The following is a 13,649-nucleotide window of genomic DNA, read 5'->3' as shown; positions in this document are numbered from 1 at the left end:
GTTGTTATTGATTTGAGACACCTGAGGCTCCTCGCCCTCCTTAAAAAGCCTCTTTGGTAACTCCCCCGACATATCTACAAGCCATGAGATCATCGTTAGTTCAATTTGTTAAATATCAATACCATTCACAAAATAGTGACACAAACTAAAGCTATTTTTACTTTCATATTGTCCCGATCCTAGAATATGTATTCCAATAGTTTAAAATTTTAAAAGAACCAACAATTTAATAAGAGAAAAATCGATCTTGAATATTAACAACAAGCATGTCTAGATTGAAAGAGAAAATTGTGGGCTATGAGAGCATAAACAAAGGAAGAACATATTCTACAACCATTATTTCAATCGGACAAGAACTAACTAAGAATGCAAACACAATAGAAGGAACAACTACTCTACATTTGAAGACCAATTTTTTCAACTACTCTACATCCAATCGGACACCATTGTTTCAATCGGACCAAATGTTCTCCCTTTCTATAACCTTAAACGATAACAAAAAAAGCAAATCAAAATTATCAACATGATGTGTACTTAATCGTGGTTTGTAAGATGATTAACCAACCCACAAAACAAATTTCCCTTAAGAAACATTACAAATCGGTTTACACAAAAACTAGGTTAAATGGAACAACACATCGATTTCGTGTTAGATGAGAGAATATAGAAGAAATTGATTACCTTGTGTGAAGAGATGTGACTGTCTCGTCGGTATTAATGAAAGAAGCCTTCGATTTCACCCATCCGACGGAGAGGAAGAACAGAGAGAAAGCTCAACGACGACGAGAAGGCTATGAGATCGTAAGAGGAAGATGACGAAACGAGAGTAGAAACTTCTAGATGAATCTCCGACGACGAACAAGGCTTCTCTCTGTCGATTTCTAGATCTCCATGGAAGGGGGAGAAAAGCTTACGGCGGAGAAGGAGAAGGAGAAAGAAGATCGTGAAAAGAGAAATTAGGGATTTTCCAATTTTATTTTACCTTTTAACTTTTTATTCTTTTTTTTTACTTTTCCAATTTTACCTTTTTAGTTTATTAAATTAATTACGAAAATCTTAATAATATATTATAAATCTACTTAATCAATAATTAAAGGACATTAGGGTATTTACAAGGTTTCAAAATCTTATTTTCTTAAACAATGTAACTAAAATCCTAATGTGACAAATGGGAGAAAAAAATGGATCTATTTCTCAATTTTCTCTAAAACAAAATCACATGTTTAAACCTATGTAAAGCTAAAGACCATTTGTTGGTATATGTTTTTTTTTTTTTTTTAATAATCTAGTATCCGACCACTAAGCGTGATCGACTAGCCCACCGGGCTTATGCCCATGCCATTACAGGATTTTTAAGTCTCCACCTAAGGATCCCTGGTTACGCGAAGTGGTGTAGAGGGCGAGAGAAGCCCATGTGAATGTTTTCGTGGTCAACGCGGATCAAACCCAGGGCGGGCACTCCAGCCGAAGTTCCTTTACCACTACGCCAAAACGCGTTGGTTATTTGGTATATGTTTAATGTTTTCATTCCGATTGAGAAGTTAACATGACAGTCACAAATTCTAATTGTTAATCTAAACTTCAATTCACATCATTATGTTTCGAATAAATTATATACTGATATTGTTGGTCTTGTTTGAAGAAAGATTTTGCCATCGATAAGATAACGTGTAAAATATCTCATATGATATACCTAAAAGAAAAAGAGACCGTGTGGGCTCCGTGTTATTTATCTCCCTATCCATGATACCTCGCATTATTTTTTGTCTAGTAGCAAGTATGTGTTAATTTAAAACAGTAAAACAATACAAGAAAAAGTACATATGATGCGCAAGGACGTGGCCTCAATCATGTTATTTTAATGCCAAATTACTAAGTTTTTTTTTAATTAAGAAACTAGATTTAGATTTTGATCCGCGCTTTCTAAAGCGCGGACATTTGCTTTGTTGATGATTTCGAGAAAGAATTACATAAATTTAAAACTTTTTAATTGGAAAAATTATAATTTAATTTTTTTAATATAATATTTGAGTTTAAAGTAGTGTTTTCATATTCGACTTTGATTTATAGTTGAAATTATAGATCTGGTGATTCGTATATACTTAAATTTTTATTTATAAAAAAAACTTTAATTAAAAATCGATAAACTCAGTAAAAACAAAAACTTGCTACAAATCCAAGACTTTATACCAACTGTTCGATAAAAACTCAGAAAATCCGATAATATTTTTTTAAAAAATTAATTAAATTATTCATATACTTATTAATATTATATGAAATTGAATAAATGTGTGATTCCTAAAATTTTGTGGAATTGCTACAAATCCATGACTTTATACCAACTGTTCGATAAAAACTCAGAAAATCCGATAATATTTTTTAAAAAAATTGATTAAATTATTCATATACTTATTAATATTATATGAAATTGAATAAATGTGTGATTCCTAAAACTTTGTTGAATTGTTTATAATGTAGTTTAAAGAAAATGAAAAAATGGTTATTAAAAACATAATCTCTTTACAAAATAATCACGTACAGCGAAACAATAGGTAAATAATCACAAAACCTATACTGACACTGTAGCTACATATATAGCCAGAAAAGGCCACAAACAGTCACAAATATATAGTTACCACTTGCTAATATATAGGGTCACATAGTCGATAAACTAGAACTGAGCATATTTTTGGTAATGGTAAAGTGTGGTCGTGACTCGTGAGTATAATAAGAATAAACCTACAACATATGGTACAAATCTCTCTCTGGCTCTCAGTTAAGTTTTTTTTTTTTTGCTAAATCTCTCAGTTAAGTTATTGTCCTTTTAATATTTGAAACAGACGAAGAGATCAAGAGAACATGGTTAACAAAACCCAAACTATTCCCTAGTCCGCGTCTACGTCGCGTAATCTGATCTTAGTTATTATTTATTTATTGTTTATATATTAAACATAATATCGTCTTTTTCTTTTCAAATGGTATGTCTTTTTCTTTATGTCCTATATATTAATCAATCTTCTTACACAGTTGATACTAAAAAGTTGCTACCTCTTTCATAAATCAAAGTCACTTCGTTAGTTCCACTAAAAAGCGGAAAACACGTAGATACTTGTCTCATGGCCGGCAAATTTGACTCATAGAGGTTTAGCTCTGTCTGAAAATTTTGAGGAATCTCAGATTCTCTTGTTGTTTACGGGCAAATAAAAATGGCGGAAATGGGAGAAGGAGATGAAACAATAGAAGGGCGAAACATAGGAGCTATGTGGGATTTAGAGCAGAAACTTGATCAGCCAATGGATGAAGAAGCACATAAGCTCAAGAACATGTACAAAGAAAAGGTAAATACTATACATAACTTATCACTCTTCTTCGAAAGTTATTCTTGTCTATTTGCAGGACATAAACATGAGTATTAGATTAAAACAAAATAATCAATATTTACAGTTTTGCGTATTATCTAAATTCAACTAACTCAAAAAGAGATGAACAATTCACATGATCACGGTTTGAGAATTGAGAACTTTTTGGATCTTGTTTTCTTTCTTCTGAGTTTTGGCAATTCTCTTCTTTCAAGCTAGTTCTTATTTGGCCGTGACGTGAGAATAACTTAACTAATGTTTGGGGGCTGTTATTCGCTGGTTTAGAGTAGGTATTTTGATGTTATATGGCCTTCAACACTTGCAATTTATATAAAATTCAAGAGAATATGTATGTGACTAACTATACAAAGAATTTCACAATTTTTATACCTTCAATTTTGTTCCTAGCAATTTATTCACGAAGCTCAATTGAGTTTCATTGTAGGGACTAACTATACAAAGATTTTCGCAAAATAGTGTGTTTGGAATAATATAGGATTTTAGAATAATTCTTATTATCTTTGATTGAATAACACACGCAAAACTGTATATGAAAATAGTAAACATGGTTTTGCAAAACACCAAATTTTAATCTTTGATTAAGAATCCCAATCGGATAACAACTGATTGTGTATAATAACATCCTTAGAGTAAGATGCAATTTCTATGAGACATCATTTCAGAGGCTAAGGATGTTATTCTACACAAAATCGCAAAACATGTTTTTTTGTCAAAACCCCAAAATACGTTTTTCCACCAAAATCACAAAACGTGTTTTTCTACCAAAACCAAATATCGCATTTTTGTGTCAAAACCAAAAATCATATTTTTTGCGTCAAAACCGAAAAATTTCATTTTGAAATAATTATATTGTAAATATATGAGACTAAATAATTAAAATTAATATAGTTAAAATTAATATCAAACATATAATTAAATCAAAACAAAAATATTTTAATAATTTGTTTACTGAACTCATCTCGATAGAAATGGAAATAGAGAAACAAACATAAGTTTTATTAAGATGATTCATCTAAATGAGCCATTTGGATGATGGACAAACAAATAGTCCATAAAATCTGAATGGATTATCTGGATGAATCATATAAATTGATCATCTGGATGAATCATATAAATGGATCATCTAGATGGAGATGACAGATGAGGTCTGTTCGTTTGGTAGCCGCAGGTACCTGCGTCTGCGGCTGCGGCAATCTTTTTCAAAAAATGTTGTTCGTTTGATTGACGCAAGTGCCTGCGTCTAAACGCCGCGTCTGACGCCGTGTCCCGCGTCTGACGCCATAAAATTCAGCGGTCGCGACATAAACTCTGCGTCTATTTAACCTAATTACAATTTTACCTTTATAATAATTCAGTATTTACAAGAAATGCCAAACCTAATAGCCGCAGACGCAGGTTTCCATTTTGACGCTGACGCAGCTCCTCTCCATCTCTCTCGATCTCAAGCTCTCTCCATCTCTCTCGGTCTGGATCTCTCTCGATCTCGATCTCTCTCTCCATCACGAGCCCTCTATCGAGCTCTCTCATCTCCGGCTCGAGCTCTCTCTTCGTCGATACAGACCATGAGCTCTCTCATCTCTGGCTCGAGCTCTTTAGTTTCAGACGAAAAATACGAGCTCTCTCATCTCCGCCGCAAACCTTGAGCTCTCTCATCTCTGGGCTGATAACGAGTTCTCTCTCATCTCCTCCGATTTGGGTTTGCATTGTTGAGGTAACTAAGCCAAGAAGAAGCTGTTTTTGTGTTTCATGAGTTTTTGAGAATGGGTTTTGGATCGGCTGGGGATCCAAGAGAATGCTTTTGTTCTTTGTGAAATTTATTGGTATATGAGTTTGTTTGATGTGCATCAGTAGCTATTTGTATTAAGAGTTGTGACTAATCTTCACCTCAAGTTTCTGGTGATTATCATCTGTTTTAATACGTTTCCTGTGATTACTTTGGTCTATAGTACCGATGAGTATCTGTAGCTGTTTGAGGTTTAGACTGATGCGAGTATTTTTGCAATTTAGGTATCTGGTGATGCTATAATGCGACTTAAGTTTTGATTCTGTGGTTCACTCTTTGCAGACACAAATGTAGACATGTATGTTTTGATTGTGGTTTTCTGTCTAATGAAATAAGCATGTAAATTTGTCAGAACTGAGACTTATGCTGCTTTTTCATTTGTCAAAAGGATTAGTTGCTGATAAAATAATAGAGGAAGAGAGTTCCCTGGAAGAAGATGAGGAGGATAACCAAGAACCTGAAGTAGACGTGACTCAACTTACATGGAGGAAGAACAAGTTGTTTGAGCTAAGACTTAACATGGTTAGTTTTTTTTTTAATACTCATTCGCTCAAGTCTTTAACTTGTCTTCAAGATTGTTTTATATATGTCTACGCTTTGGTTTTTATTGCTTCACTGCAGGGAATGTTAAGACATGTTCCTGATTGTTTTATGTGAGCCGATTGTATTATTTTCCATTATGTGGGACTGAGTGGTCTCTGTTGTTTAGGTCTGATGTTGAAACTAAGACAAGAAATATAATCCCTTGTTTGCTCCTTTTGACATTAATGGTAGCTTGGTAACCTCTACTATTATAATCCCTTGTTTGCTCCTTTTGTAGGCAATGGCTGAACAGATTGAACAGATGGGTGGTCAGATAGAGAATTATCAAAAGGTTGTTTTCTTCTTCCTCAATAGATCAAACACAGTTGTTATTTCTGTTATTGTCAGAAATGGCATTTGAAGTTGATTATTTGTATATATCTTTTACCAGAAACTTGAGGAGTTGCAAGACAAATACACTGGTCAAGTGCGGGAGTGCTCTGATCTGACTAGCAGGCTTGAAAGCACCGAGGTATTGGTTGATTCCTTTTGATGTCCTTTTATGCTAGCTTTATGCCTAAATCAACATGCTCTGATACTTTTATCAATGCTATATAGAAAAACTTGATATAGTCCCTAACATACTTCCACATTTTGCCAGAAAAAAGCTCTGGTTCAACAAGCTTGCATTTTATAATCCAGCTTAGAGAAAGCTACTAAAGACAATGCTTCGCTAAACCAAAAAAAAATTGATGTGTGTTTTTACCAATTTGACTTCCTTTTCATTAGTAAGTGTTAAATATATAATCTATTTGGTGGTGTCTGTGCAGGAAGAGAGGACACACACTCAGTGGGGATAACAGAAAAGTGGTAGACAATTATCAAGCAGAACTCTCTGAACAAATTACGAGTCTATTCAATATGGCTGCTTCATGTCTGTCCCAGCAAACTACACTGCTGTTTTTGTTATTTGGTTTTTTTAACAATCAATGAGTAGTTTCTTGTCTGCACTATTTTTTCAAGTTATCATTAAGTTTTGCTGAAAATTGCTAGTGTTGTAATAGCTGTTTAACTTGGTAACATTAGCTGAATATTTATTTGTCCAGTACATTCTCGAAATGAAAAAGAAGGTTCAAGTGTGTTCCAAAAAAAGAAAAAGAAAAAGAAGGTTCAAGCTTCAAGGGATTTATATACTTCTCAAGGGATTTAATATACAATTTAAATATTATATCTATGTTTAAATTTAAATTTAATATTATCCTAATATTGCAACTATACTTAATTATTAGAGGGATTAATGATTTTTTTAAATAATCAACTGTAAAATAAAGAAATATAATTATTAATAGTCAAATTTAATTTGTTTTTAATAAAATGAATAATATTTTTTTATCAACCAACTTAATTTCATGTTTTTTTTATCTGTAACACATATTTGCCTTATTTGTTTGAAGTGCTAATTTCGAAAATTAAATGTATGATTTAGTTTTATGACAAAAATATTGTTATATTTGTATATTTGACCAAAAAATATTACCAAGTAAACATAATATTTTTATGGATGTAAATATATTTAAACTACATTTTATTTATTTAAAAGATAATGTTACAAATTTTTAAAAATAAAATATGAATAAAATGATAATAGCCGCAGCGTTTATCAAACGAACAACACTTAATTCTGCTTCCTGCGTCGGCGTCGGCGTCGGCGTCAATTTCCTGCGTCTTTAAAACGAACAACAATCTTCGTCAGCGTCTGCGTCGGCGTCGGCGTCGGCGTCTATGAAACGAACATCAGATAAACAAGTTTGACGCAGCCGCCGACGCCGACGCCGACGCTGACGCCGACGCAGAAACCAGCGGCAACCAAACGAACATGCCTATGGTGAAACAACAGCCCCTAGTTCAATCATATACATAAGTTTCAGAGAATGAAAGTTGGGTATTTTTTTTATTCACTGCATCTGTTGTCTACAGGGTTTATCAACCTTGATGCTTCTGAGGTTGGCCTTCCAGAGTCTAGGGATAGTTTATGGAGACTTAGGGACTTCTCCCTTGTACGTGTTTTACAATACATTCCCTGATGGAATAGATGACACGGAAGATGTAATTGGAGCACTTTCTTTAATCATTTACTCTCTCTTGCTAGTCCCTCTCATCAAATATGTCTTCATTGTATGCAAAGCTAACGACAACGGTCAAGGTAGGATCCCTCTCATAAATATGTTCAAGTAAAATCCCTCCTGAATTTATGAAATGTGTGCAGGTGGGACTCTAGCTATTTACTCGTTGCTCTGCAGAAATGGTAAACTGAAACTAATCCCGGACGAGCAACGTAGTGACCAGGAGCTCACGACATATGGCCGTACTTTCTTGCCTGAGGGGTCTATCGCTGCGAAAACCATGAATTGGTTGGAGAAGAAAGACTCTAGGAAGAGAGCGCTTCTGATAATTGTTCTTGTAGGGACTTGCATGACGATTGGTGATGGCATCTTTACCCCGGCTATCTCGGGTAAGTAGATCTCTCTTTGCTTACATTTCCTGGATTCATAGATGACAGGTTACTGAGTGTTAGTTCATGATTTCAGTTCTTTCAGCTACTGGTGGGATCAAAGTTAACAATCCACAGATGAGTAGCGGTATATTCTCATCTTAGTCTTTTTTTTAAGATTCTGTTGTTTTTCAACTCTCTGTTAATCCTTGCCCAACTCTTTATTTTGTTCAGACACCGTTGTGATCGTCGCTGTTCTTATTTTGGTGGGTCTGTTCAGTATGCAGCAGTATGGTACGGACAAAGTTGCATGGCTCTTTGCACCTATCGTCTTTATCTGGCTTCTGTTTATTGGAGCCACCGGGTTATACAACATCTGCATATATGATACAAGCGTTCTAAAAGCCTTTTCTCCCACATATATATACAAGTACTTCAGACGGAGAGGGAGAGATGGTTGGGTTTCCCTTGGCGGAATTCTGCTAAGCATAACAGGTTACATTAATTCTAAACATGCTTGTTCTTTGCCAGGTCTCTTTTTCAACTCATCTCTAAATGCATCTTCTTTGTTGTTTCCATTTTTTTAAAAATGTAGGGACTGAGGCACTATACGACGACATTGCTTATTTCCCATTATTAGCTATACAGCTTGCCTTCACGTTTTTCGTGTTCCCTTGTCTTCTTTTAGCATATTGTGGCCAAGCTGCGTACCTTGTCAAAAACAAAGATAACTACGCAAATGCATTCTATGAATCTATCCCGGGTTTGTCATAAAACTTCTCTTGCACTCTTACTGATTGTAGTAATAGTATCTAATAATGCTGAATTTTATTTCTTTTGCTTTTGACTCCACAGATAGTATATATTGGCCAATGTTTATAGTTGCCACCGGAGCTGCTGTTGTTGGAAGCCAAGCTACAATATCAGGGACATATTCGATTATCAAGCAGGCTGTGGCTCATGGGTGTTTCCCTCAAGTTAAAGTCGTTCATACTTCAAAGAAGTTTCTTGGTCAGATTTATAGCCCGGATATCAACTGGATACTCATGGTTGGTTGCATAGCCGTGACTGCTAAATTCAAAAATCAGAACCAAATAGGGAATGCATACGGTATGATCAGTGGCTGATCTAGAAACATTTTGAGTTGGGGGCACAATACTAAAAACAAAATTGAAATTGGGGGCACTTTTGTTGCTTATTCACTAAACTAATAACATTCTAATAAAGTAAACATAGAATAGAATATTCAAAAGAAATAAAAACCTCTGGGTGACTGTCTTGGTATCATGATGAAATATAGGGACAGCGGTTGCGGTTGTGATGCTTGTGACCACATTACTCATGGTGCTTCTTATGCTACTCGTGTGGCAGTGCCACTGGAGTCTCATCCTCGTATTCACCGTGCTGTCACTCGTGGTGGAAGGCGCGTACTTCTCCGCAGTTCTTTTAAAGGTTAACCAAGGTGGTTGGCTTCCGCTAGTCATAGCAGCGGTCTTACTTGCTGTAATGATCGTCTGGAATTACGTAAAAATCAAGAGATATGAGTTCCAAGTGCATAGCAAAGTTTCAATGAGCTGGATCATCGGCCTTGGCCCTAGCCTTGGGCTTGTCCGTGTCCCAGGGGTCGGGATAGTCTACTCAGAGCTAGCGAGTGGTGTTCCTCACATTTTTTCTCATGTCATCACTAACCTCCCGGCGATTCATTCGGTCGTAGTCTTTGTCTGCGTCAAGTACCTCCCTGTTTATACTGTCCCCGAAGAAGAGAGGTTTCTAGTGAAGAGAATCGGATCCAAGACGTTTAGAATGTTCCGCTGTGTCGCCAGGTACTTTCCATCTGTTTTGTCCGAAATTTTTGTGGCTTATAACTAATTCTCAGCTGTTGAACAGGTACGGTTATAAAGATCTACACAAGAAAGACGACAATTTCGAGAACAAGCTGTTTAACAACCTGTTCTCTTTCATCCAAATTGAAAGAATGATGGAGCCAGTTTCGAACTCAAGCAACAGCAGCAGTCCTTCTATCTGTAGCCAGCCGCATCAGTCCATAGAATTATTGATCAACAATAACGACATGGACATGTTCTCTTCAATAGTGGACTACACGGTATCAACACTGGACACAATCATCCCCCTTGATATACCGAGAAATGCAGCTAGCTTCTGCCAGGACAGAGCGGTGGGTGAGGAGGAGACAAACGAGCTTGAGTTTCTAAAGAATGGTAGAGAATCAGGAGTTGTTCATATTCAAGGAAACACTGTTGTGAAAGCAAGAATAAATTCTTCGCTTCCTAAGAAGATTGCCATTAATTATGTTTATGCTTTTCTTAAAAAGATTTGTAGAGGGAACAACGTCATCTTCAATGTTCCTCATGAGTCCCTTTTAAACGTCGGACAAGTCTTTTATGTCTAGAGTTTATCATGTTTTTTTTAAGGAGTTAACATTCTCAGAATGTTTTTACACAGTTAAAGTTTGATCTCTATGATACCTAAATCTATACTATTAAAGCAGAATCCTATTGTGTTTTTTACTAAAAATACATTTTTCTTAACAAACATTGCATATTTCATTAAATGCAATTAAGTAATATTAATAACACATCTATATTGGGTCATTTTTTCTTATCCAGCCCACTACCGACATCAGATCTTTCTTGTGCCGATTAAGAAATCAGCTCACTGCCCTTTTCTTTTTAATCATTCTTAATATTTTGTGTAGTGAACAAAAATTAATCACTTAATTATTATGTTTTTTTTTCTTTAACATAATTTAAGCATTCATAAAAAATTTTGAATTTTTCATTGAAAAGTATAAATCTTTATTAAAAGTATATAATTTTTTTATTTAAAAAATTAACCACATAAAATTAATTTATCAGAGTTATACCATTCGGGTACGGATCGGTTCTTTCGAGTATCGGGTTTTTTGGGTTTTGAAATTAAATCTCATTCGGGTATTATAAAATTTCGAGTCGGGTTCGAGTCGGATCTTTCCGGGTCCGGGTGGGTTCAGTTCTCATGCATAAAAATCTGAAAATTAACTAGATAACCAAAGTATCTAAAACAGGTTCGGTTATTTTACTCAAAGTAACCAAAGTATCCGATTCGGTTCAAATTTTTGTATCCAAATTACTCAAAAGTAACCAAAAATATCCATTCTATACAGTTTTATGGGTAAATTTTTATTCAAACTATCATATTTTACCCAAAAATACTCAAAAGTACCGAAAATAACTACTATAGTTAACTTATAATAATAATTTAAAAATATTAAAATAATTATAAATATAATTAAAACATATATTTTAAGATATATATTCACATTTCAGATATCTTCGGATATTCATTCGGTTCTCGATTCGAGTCGGATTTGAGACCGGTTCTTCGGATACAACAATTTAGAACTCATTCGAATATCTACCCCGGGTCTAATCGGGTTCGGAATCCTGATTTTCGGGTCGGTTTTGGATTGTTTCTTCGGGTCCGAATATTTTACTCAGGCCTATACTCATTTAAAATGAAATACGATAAAGAAAGATAAAAAGCTTAAGTCTTTTATAAAAAAACAAATATATGAAAATATGAAATTTATTAAATATTTGTCAATATTAGAAAAAATAAAGGAAAATAAACCCGCGCTTTGAAAGCGCGGGTCAAAATCTAGTCTAATCTATTAAAACTGAAGTACATTTAATACTTAACCCTGATTTTTCCTAAATAATTACAACTAAATGCCATTGACATAAAACGCTGCATTTGAGAAACATGTTTGCTTCGGTAGAGTTAACTAATCTGTAAATGAGCTTCAGTAAACATTAAAGTGTGGGTTTAGGACAATAAGTAGACATCTCTTAATTGCTCCTTTTGCAAATTAAATATAGGCTTCGATTCAAGCCATGTTCAAAAACGTGTCCGTATTAACCCACTATACAACGAATATATGCTCTACCGTCGGTTATCGATTTTGCTAAAATCGATCAATATGATGTTTGAGTTTATATTATTTTGTTACAGAAATTCAGAATAATTACAAAATTTGAGTTTAAAATGGTTTAAATCAGATGATTTATTGTGAATCTACAAGATTAAGACAAAAATAAACAAGAAGAATGAGAAAAAAACCGATGACCTGTATAAGTCTGGTGGCTACTCGATGACTGCAGAAAACCCTTGGAGAAGATGAAGGAAATTACAGAAATGCCACTCACTTAAAGAAAGGAAACAAAACTAACATTTAGTGGTTTGAACACGTGTTATTGGAGTTAATACGAGAGACAACATACTAACACAACATTATTGTTTCTTTGTCTCTTTAATTTAACACTTACTATAAAACTATAGGTACTGAAAATAAGAAAATCACTTAAACAAATGTATATATTTTGTATATTAAATAAAAACTGTAAAAAATATTTCCGATTAGCCGCTCGCATTACGCCTAATATAATTTTGAACATAGAATTCATAATAAAAATGTTTTCAATATATAAGAAAAATACAATACAAAGTCAAATTTCATATACCAACTTAAATTATAATTTTTATATTTCACATTAAATTTTAAAAATATAATATATGTAATTATTTATATGATAGTAAAAGACTATTAATTATATGTTTGTTATGTTTTTAAAAGAAAAAATAGATTGCGAATTAGAGGTGGGTGTTCGGGTACCTATTTGAGTTCGGTTTGGTTCTATTTGAGTTTCGGGTTTTCGGGATCAAAAATTTCAGTCACATTCGAATATTTCTAATTTTTGGTTCGGATTCGATTCGGATCTTTGCGGGTTTGTTCGGGTTCGGATAACCCATTTAAATTATTTTTAAAATTCATTATATACTTTAAATTTCTCAAAATATATAAACAAAATAATATATTACATATAAATTTGAATTAACATATATCAAAATACATGAAGTTAACGTATAAACTGGATTGATTTAAATATGTGGATAGATAATCAATAATTATTTTAGTTATTTTTGGTGTTTTAAATATACTTTAACTATTTTAGATATTTACATTTGACTATTTATATATATTTTAATTATTTAAACCAACTTAAAAGTAGCTTATATATTTTGAATGTTTTATATACAATAAATCTAAGAAAATAATATATATAAATATATAAATCTATTTCGAATACATTTGGGTATCTGAAATACTTTGGTTCGATGGATTTGGTTTCATTTCTCTAAATACAAAAATTTTGAAATTTAATCAACTTCGGTTCGGATTTGCTACTTTCTTTTGGATCGGGCTCGATTTGATTTTTGGATTCCGGTTTTGTGCCCAACTATAATATTAACATGAAAACAACATATTTTATAAAAATATACACCCGCACGGGCGTGCGGGTCAAAATCTAGTTTAATCTATTAAAAGAAAAGTACAAAATAAATATATTCCTTAGACTTACACAATATTTAGAATCCAATGCCAACGAAATTAAATAAATTAATCAATTAATAA

At 33.5% G+C, this 13,649-nt stretch overlaps 1 protein-coding gene across 10 annotated transcripts; it reads left to right on the top strand.

The window, feature by feature from the left end:
- Positions 1–2,853: 2,853 nt before the first annotated feature.
- Positions 2,854–10,654, top strand: LOC108837750 (potassium transporter 9). 10 transcript variants are annotated; one of them, XM_056998927.1, is made up of 9 exons: positions 2,854–3,338; positions 7,663–7,888; positions 7,952–8,197; positions 8,274–8,324; positions 8,411–8,671; positions 8,772–8,939; positions 9,032–9,286; positions 9,477–9,999; positions 10,064–10,654. In XM_056998927.1, exons 1-9 carry the CDS (start codon positions 3,207–3,209, stop codon positions 10,584–10,586), a joined length of 2,385 nt encoding a protein of 794 aa, XP_056854907.1. In that variant the 5' UTR covers positions 2,854–3,206; the 3' UTR covers positions 10,587–10,654. The 10 variants fall into 10 exon arrangements, 2 of the variants coding, with proteins under 2 accessions (XP_056854907.1, XP_056854908.1); XM_056998928.1 differs by lacking the exon at positions 8,772–8,939 and having other exon boundaries at positions 2,855–3,338; XR_008941223.1 differs by lacking the exons at positions 7,663–7,888; positions 7,952–8,197; positions 8,274–8,324; ... (3 more) ...; positions 9,477–9,999; positions 10,064–10,654 and adding exons at positions 4,776–5,091; positions 5,552–5,685; positions 5,984–6,037; ... (1 more) ...; positions 6,347–6,439; positions 6,516–6,824 and having other exon boundaries at positions 3,201–3,338.
- Positions 10,655–13,649: the final 2,995 nt, after the last annotated feature.

Source organism: Raphanus sativus, unplaced genomic scaffold (genome assembly GCF_000801105.2).
Source record: "Raphanus sativus cultivar WK10039 unplaced genomic scaffold, ASM80110v3 Scaffold1488, whole genome shotgun sequence".
Lineage (NCBI taxonomy): Eukaryota > Viridiplantae > Streptophyta > Magnoliopsida > Brassicales > Brassicaceae > Raphanus > Raphanus sativus.
Note: the sequence above shows the minus strand (reverse complement) of the source record. Positions and strands in the feature narration are given on the sequence as shown.